Here is a 13903-nt window from a genome sequence, read left to right as displayed (position 1 = left end):
GGGGGTGGGGGGGCAGTTACTGTTTAATGAGTACCAAGTTTCAGCTTTACCAGATGAGTGAGCTCCGAAGTGGGTGGGGGGTGATGCTGCATGGCAGTGGGACTGTATTTACTGTCACCGGACTGTACACTTAAAAATGGTTAAGGTGGGATACCCCGGGGGGCTCAGTCAGTTAAATAAATGTCTGCCTTCAGCTCAAGCCATGATCCCAGGATCCTGGGATGGAGCCCCGCATTGGGCTCCCTGCTCGGCCGGGAGTCTGCTTCTCCCTCGCCCACTCCCCCTGCTTGTGTTCCCTCTGTCAAATAAATAAAAAAAATAGTTAATGTGAATTTTATATGTATGTCCCCATAATTATTTTGAAAAAGTTGATGAGCATTCTAATATTCTGAAACATGCTGCATATTTATAAAAATATTAAGGCTAATACTGTATTCAGTGTTCTGACTTTTAAATAAAGACTGAATACAGTTTTTAATCATTTTTTTTTAAGAGATTTTATTTATTTGAGAAAGAGTGAGCATGACCAGGGGAAGGAGCAGAGGAAGAGGATTAAGTAGACTGTGCGGAACACAGAGCTTGACGTGGGGCTCGATCCTGCCATCCCAAGATCACAACCCCAACTGAGATCAAGAGTTGGATGTCAGGCGCCTGGGTGGCTCAGTTGGTTAAGTGGCCGATTCTTGGTTTCAGCTCAGATCATGATCTCAGGGTCCTGGAATCAAGCCCCGTGTGGGGCTCCGTGCTCAACAGAGAGTCTGCTTGAGGAGTCTTTCTCTCCCTCTGCCCCCCACCAACACTGTGTACTCTCTCTCTCTCAAATAAGTAAATAAATCTGAAAAAAAAAAAAAAAAAAAAAAAAAAAAGATGCTTAACTGACTGAGCTAACCAGGCACCCACTTCATTCAATTTTTTAAAAGAGCAATTAGAACACCATGTGCTTTTTCCTTGTAGAAAACTATACTATGAATGTGTTTTTACATAAGGAGCATCTCAGATATGGGGTCCGTGAGGAAGGTGGTGGGACGCTGGGGGTCCAGGAAATGGTTGTTCTTGGACATGAGAGAGAATTTATTTTCATGGTGGTGGTGGGGGGGGGTAAAGCACTTCAAGGGGTAGGAGCCTGGCCCCCGAAAAGGATGCCGTGTGGAAGGACAGAGGCACCAGTATTTGAACCTCAGGATGGGGGGGTTCACGGATGGGGGTCAGCAAACTTCTTGTGTAAAGAGCCAAGTAGAAAGCATTTGAGCCTTTGCAGGCTGTATATCGTTGGCATCAGATTTTCTCGTTAGGTTCTCTTGTTTTCACAACTCTTGAAAAAGAGTTCTAAACTTGAAGGCTGTCCAGAAACAGGCTGAAACCCATAGAACTAAAGCAAGGTTGGGGGGGACCTCCGTACACAGGCGGAGACTCCATTTCTTGTGTCCTGTTTGCTCCTCAGGAGACCATCGGGATGCTTCGCAAAACAGTCACAGCAAGATCGAGGTGAGTCCTTTCACCTTGGGAAGGGTTCAGGGGTGCGCATTGGCCCAGGATGGCTGAAACAAAGTACCACGGAATGGGGGGCTGAAAACAACAGAAGTTCATTCTCTCACGGCTCTGGGGGCCCGATGTCTGAAATCAAGCTCCCAGCAGGGCCAGGCTCCCTCTGAGGTCCTAGAGAAGAATCCTCCCTTGCCTCTTCCTAGCTGCTGGTGGTGGCCTGCCGTCCTTGCCATTCCTTGGCTTACAGACCTGATCCTAAAATATGTGCTAACGTCGTCTCATGACGGTCTCCCTGGGCATCTGTGTGTCTGCGTCCCAATTTCCCTCCTCTGTTACAAAGACGCCAGTCACTGGATTAGTGTCCCCCGTCATCCAGTAGGACCTCATCGCAACTCGATTCCATCTGCAAAGACCTTATTTCCAAATAAGGTCGTCCTCACAGCTACCAGGGTCAGGATTTCCACTAATCTTTCTGGGGGATGCCATTCAAACCCACCACAGGGTGCCTTTTTGTTTTAAGACGGGTATGAGCCTCTTGACACTGAAGAGTGTGTTAAAAATCCCAAGATCACTTTTCCGGAATGACTTGGCTCCGAAGACAAGCGGCGCTCCTTTGTGAAACCCACGTGCACATTTTCAGACTCTCATGTCCGTTTCTTCCCTCCACTTCTCTCAGCAAGTCGACTTTAGTTGGAATCCGTTTGCCGATGGGAAGCTTGCGTTTCATGACCACTATCTCATCGAGCAAATCCAGTCGGGGAAAGAGTCGGAAGTCCGCCAGTTTTTCTTCCTGCTTGCGGTCTGCCACACAGTCATGGTGGAACGTCTGGACGGTAAGTGTGGCTCTGGCATCTCGGACACGGGGAACAGTGTTCTCGTCCGCAGGTAACTCACGTGCATATTAGTACCGGACGTGTGTCTTTTACTCAGTGAACATCAGCAAGCTCTCACCCCGATGGTGTAGGAGGCGGCAAGATAGGAAACCAGCTCTCAGGATCTGAAAATGCACATCTGCTTCACAGTGCGGCTCCAGATGTGTTTATCGCTTTGCAAGTGAAATCTTATCGCTAACAGAAATGATGGACTCTTGCATTATTACTGGAAGAATCCCAATCTCCCCTCCCTGCTATTACTTGACATTTATTGAGAATGAAAAGTCAAGCCTTATCTGGATTGTAAGGGGACTTTGAACTTGAACAATCTTGTTACAAAATAATTTCAGAGAGAATCTATTCTCTGGATTCAGATGTGTTTGGGGTTTGAAGTAATACCCACCAGAGCCTGGGCTCACGTAAGATGCCTTTTTCATGGGAAGGAGCATAATTAATGTGTATTTGCATGGGAGCCAGCAAAGCTGACTTGTAGGTTCCTTTGCAAAATTCTTTTTTCTTTCCCTTTTTTTTTTTTTGAAGATTTTTTTTATTTAGTTGAGAGAGAGAGAGTGAGTGAGTGAGTGCACACAAGTAGGGCAGGGGCAGAGGGAGAAGCAGACTCCCTGCTGACAGGGAGCCAATGTGGGGCTGGATCCCAGGACCCTGGGATCACAACCTGAGCCGGAGGCAGACACTGAATGACTGAGGCATCCAGGCACCCCGCTTTGCAGATTTCTTAAATACAGCTGTGCCAGCTTTGTTGCAGCAACTTGGTCCCGTGTCCGTGAAAGCTAGCCATTTTTTCACACACAGACATTACAGTAAGTTCTATAAATATACCTGCGCATTATCAAAAGTGCAAAAGCAACCCTTTTGGCACTTCTGCAGTGAAGCACGGTCTGCCTGTCCAGCCTCCCCTCAGGTCAGTGCGGCAGAGGACGGGGCCTTTCTGTTTTCTGACCTTGCGACCTCACGTGTGGCAAATATGAACTCTCCCGGCGGAAGGAATATGCAGAAAAAAGCTGAATGTGTACAAGCTCCGGGCACTACTTCCAGCAGATTTCAAAGAAACCCATTCCAAGGCTGGCTCTCACGGTGTGGTAAAGCGAGATAACCGCAGAATTCAAATGGGGACAGATACAGGGAAGCCTGTTAGCGGGCAAAGTCGGGGAACACAGGGACACACCAGGTCGTAAGTAACCAACACGCTGGTCAAGGTCTGTTTCTAGCTGAGCACATTTTATTCATGCAGTAAGGATCCACTGTGATGTTTCTAAGCAACATGGTTCTCTTAGGTCTTGACTCATTAGTAACATGATTCTGACCCCCCCTTTTTTAATAGTGTGTGGTGGTTATTTTGAGGACTGAGCAGCTGACGTAGGCAAACATCCTTCAATCTTATGGCCTATATGTTCTTTTTTCCTCCCCGGGACATTACGGGAAGAGCCCTGTTCTGCTAGAGATGGGCCGGCCCCATCTGGGTGGCTGCCACAGCACAGGATACAGACCCGGGTCTTGGGTCCGAGCACCAGCGTCCTCTGCATTGGCAGGTGGAAGGCTGGGTTCAGTGGAGTTCACGACCCGGTGTGTCCTTCCAGCCGAATGTTGCGCAGCTCTTTGTCTCACTGTCCGCTGAGGCCAGGAGTTGTACGTCTCGAGGAAACTTCTTTCACACAGTCCATGATGGGCAGTTGCTGTCAGCCACCGCGAATAAAGTACAGCTGGATGTCTAGGCGCAGGAGGCTGAAAGAGAAATTGTTTGGGGTTTGATATGTGAAGTACCTTGAAAGGGTCCCTTGGAAGGACCTTGGGAACCGCTCCTCCTGCTGTGATCGATAATCCAGCCCCAGAAGGCCCATGGACCTGCCTGACCCACACAGCAGGTCAAGTAAGACCCCTTCTGGTTGGGTCCCCTGGCAGTCCCGCCTGGGGTGCCTTTGCTTCTGCTCTTGCATTTTCTCTCTTCTGTAGGAATACTGGAGACTGGTCAGTCTTCACATCACGCATCACATCAACAGGAGAGGGAGGCAGTCCTTTCACACATGTTGCCGTAGGCATCAGACTAGCTCAGTGGCGGTCTGTGTGACTCGAGTGTGGGGTCCCTGTGGAGGTACCTGGGGACAGAGCTTGGAGAGGCTGCTTTGGTATTCTGTTGCTCTGTGATGAGTGACCGTAACTCAGTAGCTAGAAACACACATTCATGAGCTGCTAGTCCTGTAGGTCAGAAGTCTGGGCATGGCATGCCAGGTCTCCCTGCTGGAGATCTCCCTAACATCAAGGTCCGGCCATGTGCTCATCTGGAGCTCCCAAGTCCTCCTCCAAGCTCACAGGGAAGAGTGCAGGACTCTGTTTTCCATAAAGGACGGAGGTCTTCCTTCCCTGCTCCTACAGACCTCCTTTTTTCCTGGCCACATGGCCCCTACTGTCTTCAAAGCCAGGAAACAAGAATCTCCCTTCCATGGAACCCCTTCCATCTTTCCGATCTTTCTCTCCAGGAAAAGCCCTGTCCCTTTTAAGGTCTGACCTGATTAGGTGGGAACACTCTTCCTATCTTGAGGTCAACTGATTTGAACCTTAATGACACCTGTAAAATCCATTCCCAGCAGGACCTAGATTAGCACTTGAATAACCTGGAGGAGGGGTGTGTGTGTACGTGGGGCGGGGGAGGGGTTGGGGGAGTGGGCAGGAACCCCAGGGCCACCTTTGATTCCTGCCTCCCGCAGAGCTGTGTCCAAGCCGAGTGTGGAAGGCTTGGAGGCCTTTTCTTTGTGAAGTCTGGATGCGCTGTGGGCCTGGGTGTGGGTGGGGTCTGTGGGAAGGACCGGGAAGTCCTGAATGGGGGAGAAATTCAGCAAGGCTTTGCAGGGGGTGAGGTTGTTGAGGGGGTCATCAGAGAGGTCCCTTGTTTCAGGGCTGGAACCTGCCAGAGAAAGCTCTGGTGGCAGACTTGCCAAGGTGTGATTTGTGGTTGGAGAATCTTTTTATCTGTGCGGGTTTCATGGTCCACAAATTAGTTTCTGAAAGAACAGAGTGTCTCTCTGGTTGCCTCCAACTGTACAGTAAATCAGGAGTTCTCTTTGGAAATGGTTCCTGAAGGATATTTTTTGTCCCAGTTTCTTCCTGCAAACATCAAGCTGGAGTTTGGACCAGCTCCTTGAGTTCCTTCCTGTCTCTACTCGTGTGCACTTCTGTGACCCCATTATGAGAACCAAATGGAAGGGGGGCGGTTTTGGGTAATGATAACAGTATCAGTGCTTGTTCCAGAGAGGATTGTTCTAGTAATGGGAACTTGACCACCTTTTATCACTTCATTGCTTTTTTTCCTGCTGGAAATAAGCTTGCCATCAGCACCGTACAACAGGGTGTCAGCCACACTGGCCCAAGGGAGGGGTTGTGTCCCCACTGCTGCTTGTTTAGCTCTGGTCAAATATTTGCCCTCGGGAGTGTGTGTGTGTGTGTGTGTGTGTGTGTGTGTGTGTGTGTCTGGAGCGGATGGATTCAGCGTGTATGTTCGTAACTTCTGGTATACGACTTTCTGGGTGAACAGAAAATCTAAAGGGTCATCTTATTAATTGGGAATTGATAGATATGGACTTAATTAGGGTGAGCCACGTGAACAGGTGTGTAGAGGGGCGGGTGTGAGGGGGAAGCGGGTGTGTGTGGGGATGAGTGTGGGGGCATTGGGTGTGGGGGGGCGGGGTATGGAGGTGTCACCCTCCCCATAGCTTATTCAGAGCGTCCTCCCAGAGCGTCCTCCCCTTCCTGGTGGACGATGTTATAAAAAGCTGCCCATCCCTCAATGGTCTGCATCCTGCTCAAACCATGGAGGGAAACGAAATGCCTTTTTCTGTGAAAATTCACCTCACCGTACAAGTACTTTCCTTTCTGCTTTGAGGCAGAATAGCTGAAGTAGAAAAATGGCGGGGTGCCTGGGTGGCTCGGTTCGTGAAGTGTCTGCCTTTGGCTTAGGTCATGATCCGAGGCTCCTGGGATCGAGCCCCGCGTCGGGCTCCTGGGATCGAGCCCCGCGTCGGGCTCCCTGCTCCGTGGGGAGTCTGCGGCTCCCTCCACCCTTCCCCGCCGCTCATGATCTCTCTCTCTCACTCTCAAATACGTAAAAATCTTAAAAAAGAAAAATGGAAAATCTTTTTCAACTTTTTGCCGAAGTACAACATGTATATGGAGACAAGCATATGACTGAGTTTTTTTCACCAACTAATCTCGTGTCATGAACACCCAGATTTTTAAAACACAGAACATTACGAGTCCCACAGAAGTCCCCTTGCGTCCCTTCCAGCCAGTGCCCCTCCGAGAGAACTAACCAGTCCTGACTTGGCTAGCTTTGTTGGTTTTGTGGTCGGTAGAAATGCAGTCACAGCACGTAGACTTGCATGTCTGCCTTTTTTGGCGCAACGTGGTGAGATTTATCCCACTTGTCAAAGTGTGCTTATGAGCTGAAGGCAGCTTTCCATTAATTAACTTTAAACATCAGGCGATGGAACAGATTGATGAATTTTGAGGGTTTTTTTTCTTTTTTTTTAGTATGGGAATATGGCTGTGGTGACGTAAGCATGCTCTTCCAGAGGGACGATAAAGGGTATAATCCTTCTAGAAAATAAATGAGTAAGATTTCCCAACTGACTTAAAAATTATCAGAATTCTTTAGCAGTGTATTTTCACTCCTGGGAAGCTATCTTTAGAAAACAGTCAGCAAAACTCTGCACACAGACCAAATAGTTATTACGATGTTATTTTTGAGAACAGAAAAACTTGGAAATAAGCTAAGTGCCTGTAATTGGAAAATAGTGACATGTTCACATTCATTAAAATAATGTTTAGAAAGAATCTTTAAATCTTTATGTTAACATGCTCCAAATATAAGGTTTAAGTAACCAGGGTGTAAATGTATGTTCAATATGATAGAAACTATTACTGAAATAGGCATTTTCAGAAGGACTGGAAAGAATTGTAACACAGTGTCAGTAGTGTTGTTTTTCCTCCAGCTGGTGAGATTGTAGGAATCCCTTCCCCTATTCCTCGCCAGTTGTTTTGTTTTACTTCTAGTTTATGTTACTGTTTATAATTAGAAATAAAAACCTTAAAGTTTGACAAGTGTTAATGTTGGCATACTTCTTAAGAATTAGCGATTTGAAGTAAATCAGAGAAAGACCACTATCATATGATCTCCCTGATGTGAGGAAGTGGAGATGTAACATGGAGGGTTTGTGGGGGCAGGAAAAGAAAAAACGAAACAAGATGGGATCCGGAGGGAGACAAACCATAAGAGACTCTTAATCTCACAAAACAAACTGAGGGTTGCCGGGGGTAGGGGGGGTAGGGAGAGGGTGGTGGGGTGATGGACTTTGGGGAGGGTGTGTGCTATGGTGAGTGCTGTGAAGTGTGTAAACCTGGCGATTCACAGATCTGTACCCCTGGGGCTAATAATACATTATATGTTAATAAAAAATAAAAATAATAAATCAACCCCCCCCGCCCCCAAAAAGAATTAGCAGTTTGTTTTCTTGGGGATGTTTTGGGCTTTGTGCTATATCGTTACCCCCGACGTGAACGCCAGCTGTGACCTCGGCGTGGTGAGCTCTGCATCTGGCTTTACAGCTTCCCTGGTTTTCTCTGTTAGGTCAGCTCAACTACCAGGCGGCTTCTCCTGACGAAGGTGCTCTAGTGAACGCGGCCCGGAACTTTGGCTTTGCCTTCCTCGCGAGGACCCAGAACACCATCACCATCAGTGAGTTGGGAACTGAGAGGACTTACGATGTTCTTGCCATTTTGGACTTCAACAGTGACCGGAAGCGAATGTCTATCATTGGTAGGTCTCCTTCAAGAGTGTGTCTGTGTATCACTCATTTATTATTATTATTATTTTAGATTTTATTCACTTATTTGACAGAGAGCGAGACAGCGAGAGAGGGAACACAAGCAGGGGGAGAGGCAGAGAAAGAAGCAGACTCCCCACCGAGCAGGGAGCCTGATGCGGGTCTCGATCCCAGGACCTTGGGATCGTGACCTGAGCCAAAAGCAGACGCTTAACGACTGAACCACCCAGGTGTCCCTCTATCAATCACTTAGATGCTGCCTTTTTTTTTTTTTTTAAAGATTTTATTTATTAGAGAGTGAGAGAGAGTGTAAGAGGGGAGAAGGTCAGAGGGAGAAGCAGACTCCCCATGGAACAGGGAGCCCGAATGAAGGACTCGATCCCAGGACTCCAGGATCATGACCTGAGATGAAGGCAGTTGCTTAACTAACTGAGCCACTTGGGCACCCTAGATGCTGCCTTCTGCACATTTTATTTAATGACCCTAGAATAATACGGGCAGTGAATGAACCACTTGGCTCCTGGGAAATTGCCACGAACTTAGTTGAAACCTGTCTTTTTCCCCTGGCATTCTGGTTGGTGTCCATCACTCAAAGGGACACCTGCAGTATATCTGAATCTTGCAAATGTTGGCCTTCTTCCACGATATGAGCCACCACGTGCTGACTCGAGGGTGGGAACACGGTGGGTGGTCAAGCCACACACACGTTGTTATTTTGTGAGGCCCTCGGAGCACTTCTGCTCTGCATTTGGGATCAGGGAAGGGAGAGGCGGCAAGAGAGGGGTTCAGAGAAAAGCACGGCTGTGCTTAGGAAGCAAGAGTGTACCTCCAGTGCAGGCACAGGACAACAGGCCACCAAGTGGAGCGGATGACTGCTTCCCAATATTGGAAGCTTTAAGTTCATAATTTTAAAAAATTTCAGATTTACAGAAAGACTGCAGGAATGGTTTAAAAAACTCTTGTATTCTCTTCCATAGCTGCCAACTACTAGCATTGGCCACATCGCCTTCATCATTTTCGTCATACACAGGTTCTTGTTTCCTGAACCATTGGAGAGTAAATTGTAGAGCTGATGCTCCTTTTCCCTAAAGACTTAAGTAGCTATGTCCAATGAATAAGAACATTCACGTAGATATAAATAAAATGATCCGAATCAGGAAATTTAACATGAAGCCATATTATTATCTAATCTACAGGATGTTTTCCGATTTTACCAGAAATTTTTTTTCCCTCCGTCCCTCCCCTCCCTTCTTCCTTCCCTGTTTCCTTCCTTCCTTCCTGATTCAAGATCCTAGATTGCATAGGGCATTAGGGGACTGGTAACTCCAGTCTCCTTTGATTTACAACAGTTTCTCAATTTTTTTTCTTCCATACATTGACATTTTTGAAAAGCACAGGCCCATTAGTTTGTCGAAAGTCTCCTGATTTGGATCTGTCCGATACACCCACATGACTGAATTCAGGTTATGCACTGTTGGCAGGAGGAGTCCGCGGACTGGGGCTCCGTCCTTCCCAGCATATCACATCTGGAGGCCCGTGATTACTAGTGATGTTGGCTTTGATCGCTCAAAGTGTCTGAGATTTCTCTACTCTGAGACTGAATTTTTTTTTTAATTTTATTTATTTATTTGACAGAGATCACAAGTAGGCAGAGGCAGGCAGAGAGAGAGGAGGAAGCGGACTCTCCGCAGAGGAGAGAGCCCGATGCGGGGCTCGATCCCAGGACCCTGGGATCATGACCTGAGCCAAAGGCAGAGGCTTTAACCCACTGAGCCACCCAGGTGCCCCTGAGACTGAATTTTTAACCAGTAAAAATATATAAGTTCAACTCTCTACTAAATGCTGATTAGGCACATTTTACTGAGTGCTTTCTGTGTGCCTTCGCACTGATCTAGACCAATTACCATGCTTAGCCTTTACTTTAAAGAATTCAAAGTCTAGTTAGTGATGAGGGCACATGCTGTTACTACCACACAGATCCGAAAATCTAAGAAAAATGGTCACAGGAAGTCATGTTATGGTCTGAGTATTAAAGGCAGTCAGCATTATGGGTTTATGTGTAAAAGAAAGATTCCTGCGGTATAGACAAAGAAGGCATCATGGAAGAAACTAGAACACAGTTGGGAATCTGGCACACAGTTGGGAATCGGTCAATTACTTGCTGTGAAACTAAGTAAGAATATGAAACACTGAGCTGAAAAAAGGAATCTTTTCATATTTATGTCACTCTTACGTTGTATGTAGATGGTGGCTTGCCGAGTTTGTTGAGAGTGAAGTTTTTCTAGGCACATTCATGATTTTAAATTAATGGTGAATTATTAGCAGACTAACCTTCAGATTAGCTTTATAAATGTGGTTTTCTAGGGCACCTGGGTGGCTCAGTGGGTTAAAGCCTCTGCCTTCGGCTCAGGTCATGATCCCAGAGTCCTGGGATTGAGCCCCACATTGGGCTCTCTGCTCAGCAGGGAGCCTGCTTCCTCCTCTCTCTCTGCCTGCCTCTCTGCCTACTTGTGATCTCTGTCTGTCAAATAAATAAATAAACAAAATCTTAAAAAAAAAATGTGGTTTTCTATTAAAAAGTCAAACCCACCTTCATTATTTGCTTTTCCTTCTCTTGCTGTTAGTAAGAACTCCAGAAGGCAGTATCAGGCTTTACTGTAAAGGGGCTGACACGGTGATTTACGAACGGTTACATCAGATGAATCCAACAAAGCAGGAGACACAGGACGCCCTGGATGTAAGTTCCATCCTTACCCTTTATGCCACTGATTGCAAACCCTCTTTCTGATACTCTCTTGTGAGATCTTGTACGTGAAAGTTCTATGTTAACTCTTGGCCCCTCCCGTGTCTCGGTGTAGCTGTGTGGAAAGGGCATGAATGTAGGAATACAGCAGGCTGGTTCTGGGTCTGCCGCTGCTGCTGACTTCTGGGACATGGCCATGCTGTCCTTTCCAGCATCCAGGTTGGCCGCATCTGCAGGGCTGTTCTAGGGTAATGACTGGTCTCGCTTCCAGTGACCTTGAGCAAGCTATGTAACCATAACAAGCTGTGGTCTTAATATCTGTGTGGACTCCAGGAATTCCACCAGCCTCCTAGTGTACGATGAAGGAAAGAGCATTCGTGGACAATGGGGCGTGACAAAGCAATGAGGTGGATAATGAAGTTTGAGGTGTTTGTCAGTAAATCAGTTTGGTCTTCATTACTTCAGATTTGTTATCTGAGGGGAGTGTGAAGTTAGTCCAGTGATAATTGCAGTTAATTCAGAATGCTTCTGGAAATGCCACCCTTGGAATTGCCTACCAGTCCTCTTACTGTTTTGGTTCTATCAATGAGGGCAATGAAGTATGGAGGACATCCATCGGTTCTGGTATCCCAGTCCTGCCTTTTTGTTTTGTGTTCTTGGGGAAACAGTTGTGTTTCACTGAAGCATTAATTGCCCATGTGAAAGAGGAAGAGGAAGAAGATAATTCCTACCAAGGAAGGTTGTTGCAAGGGAAAGCATTTTGCACAATTCCCAGCACTTAGTAAGTGCTTAGTAAAGGGTAGTTTCTTCCCTTTACTTTAAGGGTCTGGTTGAGTTTTGGGACCAGCCAAAGGTCCTTCAGGAAGAAGCCTGTATATGTTACTTCTTGGGATCGCATTTTAAGTTAAGATAGGTTGTCAAAGCAGTTACAATGGATAATTTCTCATGAGGATATGAACAATGGCAATTTAATCAAACAGATGCACAACCTTCCAAAGAATCTTTGAAAGTAAACAGTCAGTTGGGGGAACTAGTTCCGCCATCTTGGCTAGACAAGATGCTGCTGTGAAGTAATAAAGCATTTTTACTGGCTCACACTTCAGCTATTTAAAATAGCTTAAATGTGTTCACCGTGATTAAATTTTCCAGACACTCTTTTTCATTTAAATGTTTTATCTCACCTTTAACAGGGGTTCAGGTATTTCAGAATTGGCTTGAGGAAACAATGCTTGGTTGAGAGTTCACAGCTGATTCGGCTCGTAACAGTTTATGGGAACAAGTTATAAAATTGTCAGGTCTGTGTTTATGACATCAGTACACTCCCCAAGGCAGCTCCCTCGTCTGTTATTTTCTGAGTCATTATAAGAAAAAGTTTTCTTCACTCTAGTGACTTGATGTAGAAGAAATCTATACTTTTCTCTTTAACTAATTTGGGAACTACAGATAGGATCCTGGGAATATTTAGAATACTGGGAATACTTAGTATTTGTTTAATCTCATCCACAGAATGTATTTATTCAGAATTCGTTATCTTTCATGACCTCTTTTTAAATTCTTACTGTATAACTTCAAAAGAGTCGATCTTGAATTACATAAAATTAACTATTGTTTGTTGGATGGATTATCTTTTGAATAGATCTTTGCAAGCGAGACTCTTAGAACTCTGTGCCTTTGCTACAAGGAAATTGAAGAAAAAGAGTATGAAGAATGGAACAAAAAGTTTATCGCCGCCAGTTTAGTTTCCACCAACCGAGACGAAGCTCTGGATAAAGTGTATGAAGAGATTGAAAAAGACTTAATCGTGAGTCTTAACCTTCCCAACTCGATATTCTAAAGAGAATTGGAAGTTTTATTAAGTTTTGTTATATTTTTAATCTCATGCTTGAAATAGAATTCTTACTTTAGCAGTTCAAATTGGTACAATGGAACTAGGTCATTTGAGTTTCTTTTGTTCAGCAGGCAACATAGAAATTGCCATTATGAGAAACCAAAAGACAGAAAACATGGAGAGTCTAATTAGATTCTGTTATTTTTGTATCACTCATTAAAATGCATTATGATTTTTACATAACCAACCAGCACATATTCATTACATTTTGAGAATCACTGAAATGATTTTTATTTTGCAAAACCTTGAAACAAGAAAAACATACCATTTTTTTAAGTGAAATTTCTCAAAATTGAACACTTACTGCCTGGAGAGTTTAGGTTAGAAGGATATGTTTCACAAAGAGCTAGTATCGACCTTTAGTGAAAGGAAGTGGCTTGTGTCCATTGAGGCAGTATGTAGACAATGAACGTGTATTTTTAATGTCCTGAATTTTATACTTAGGTTTTTATCTTGGTAAACTAAGAAAAAATTTTTGACTGTTTGGGGTTTCGGTGAGTGTGAAACACAGCAGCCTTTCCAGTAGCTGCTGGCCGTCTGCCCCTTCGGAGCACTGACTAGGGGGTATAATTAGCCCTTCTTCTGGTTACAGGTTGGCAGATTGCAATTACAGAACATTTTGAGCTTATTTGCTAATTCCTTTTTTTTTTTTTTAATGTACATTCCAGCTACTGGGAGCGACAGCAATTGAAGACAAGCTCCAGGATGGAGTCCCAGAAACCATTTCAAAACTCGCAAAGGCCGACATTAAGATCTGGGTACTCACTGGAGACAAAAAGGGTAATTCCGCTTGTGGGGAAGCATATCTGTTAATTCATTAAATATTCATAGCTCCTATTTCCCTTGTCCAAGATGACTTTCTCAGACTTTCCATCCTGCACAAACACTGTCCATTTCTTAAGAAAACCTTCTCCATTACCCCAGTTCTCTTGGACAGCATCCTTCTGGAAACCCCCTCAGTAGCAGAGTTTATGTCTTATCATTGAGCTCCTGGGTAGACCATGCTGACTGGGATCAGTCTTAGGTCCCCAGCCAGAGGTGAGCTCCTCTGATGAAAGGACCATCGCTTTTGTCCCTTCCG

The 13903-nt window shown here is 45.5% G+C and overlaps 1 protein-coding gene across 3 annotated transcripts in view; it reads left to right on the top strand.

Annotated features, from left to right (window-relative positions):
- Nucleotides 1–13903, top strand: part of ATP8B1 (ATPase phospholipid transporting 8B1) — a 125137-nt gene that overhangs the window by 94578 nt on the left and 16656 nt on the right. For all 3 annotated transcript variants that reach the window (XM_059409737.1, XM_059409739.1, XM_059409740.1), the window contains 6 exons: nt 1442–1485; nt 2162–2318; nt 7996–8184; nt 10816–10928; nt 12571–12735; nt 13491–13602. In XM_059409737.1, coding sequence (XP_059265720.1) covers nt 1442–1485; nt 2162–2318; nt 7996–8184; nt 10816–10928; nt 12571–12735; nt 13491–13602 — 780 coding nt within the window. The remainder of the gene's footprint in view (nt 1–1441; nt 1486–2161; nt 2319–7995; nt 8185–10815; nt 10929–12570; nt 12736–13490; nt 13603–13903) is intronic.

Source organism: Mustela nigripes, chromosome 8, assembly GCF_022355385.1.
Source record: "Mustela nigripes isolate SB6536 chromosome 8, MUSNIG.SB6536, whole genome shotgun sequence".
In the NCBI taxonomy this organism is placed as follows: domain Eukaryota; kingdom Metazoa; phylum Chordata; class Mammalia; order Carnivora; family Mustelidae; genus Mustela; species Mustela nigripes.
This window is presented reverse-complemented; position numbering and strand designations above follow the sequence as displayed.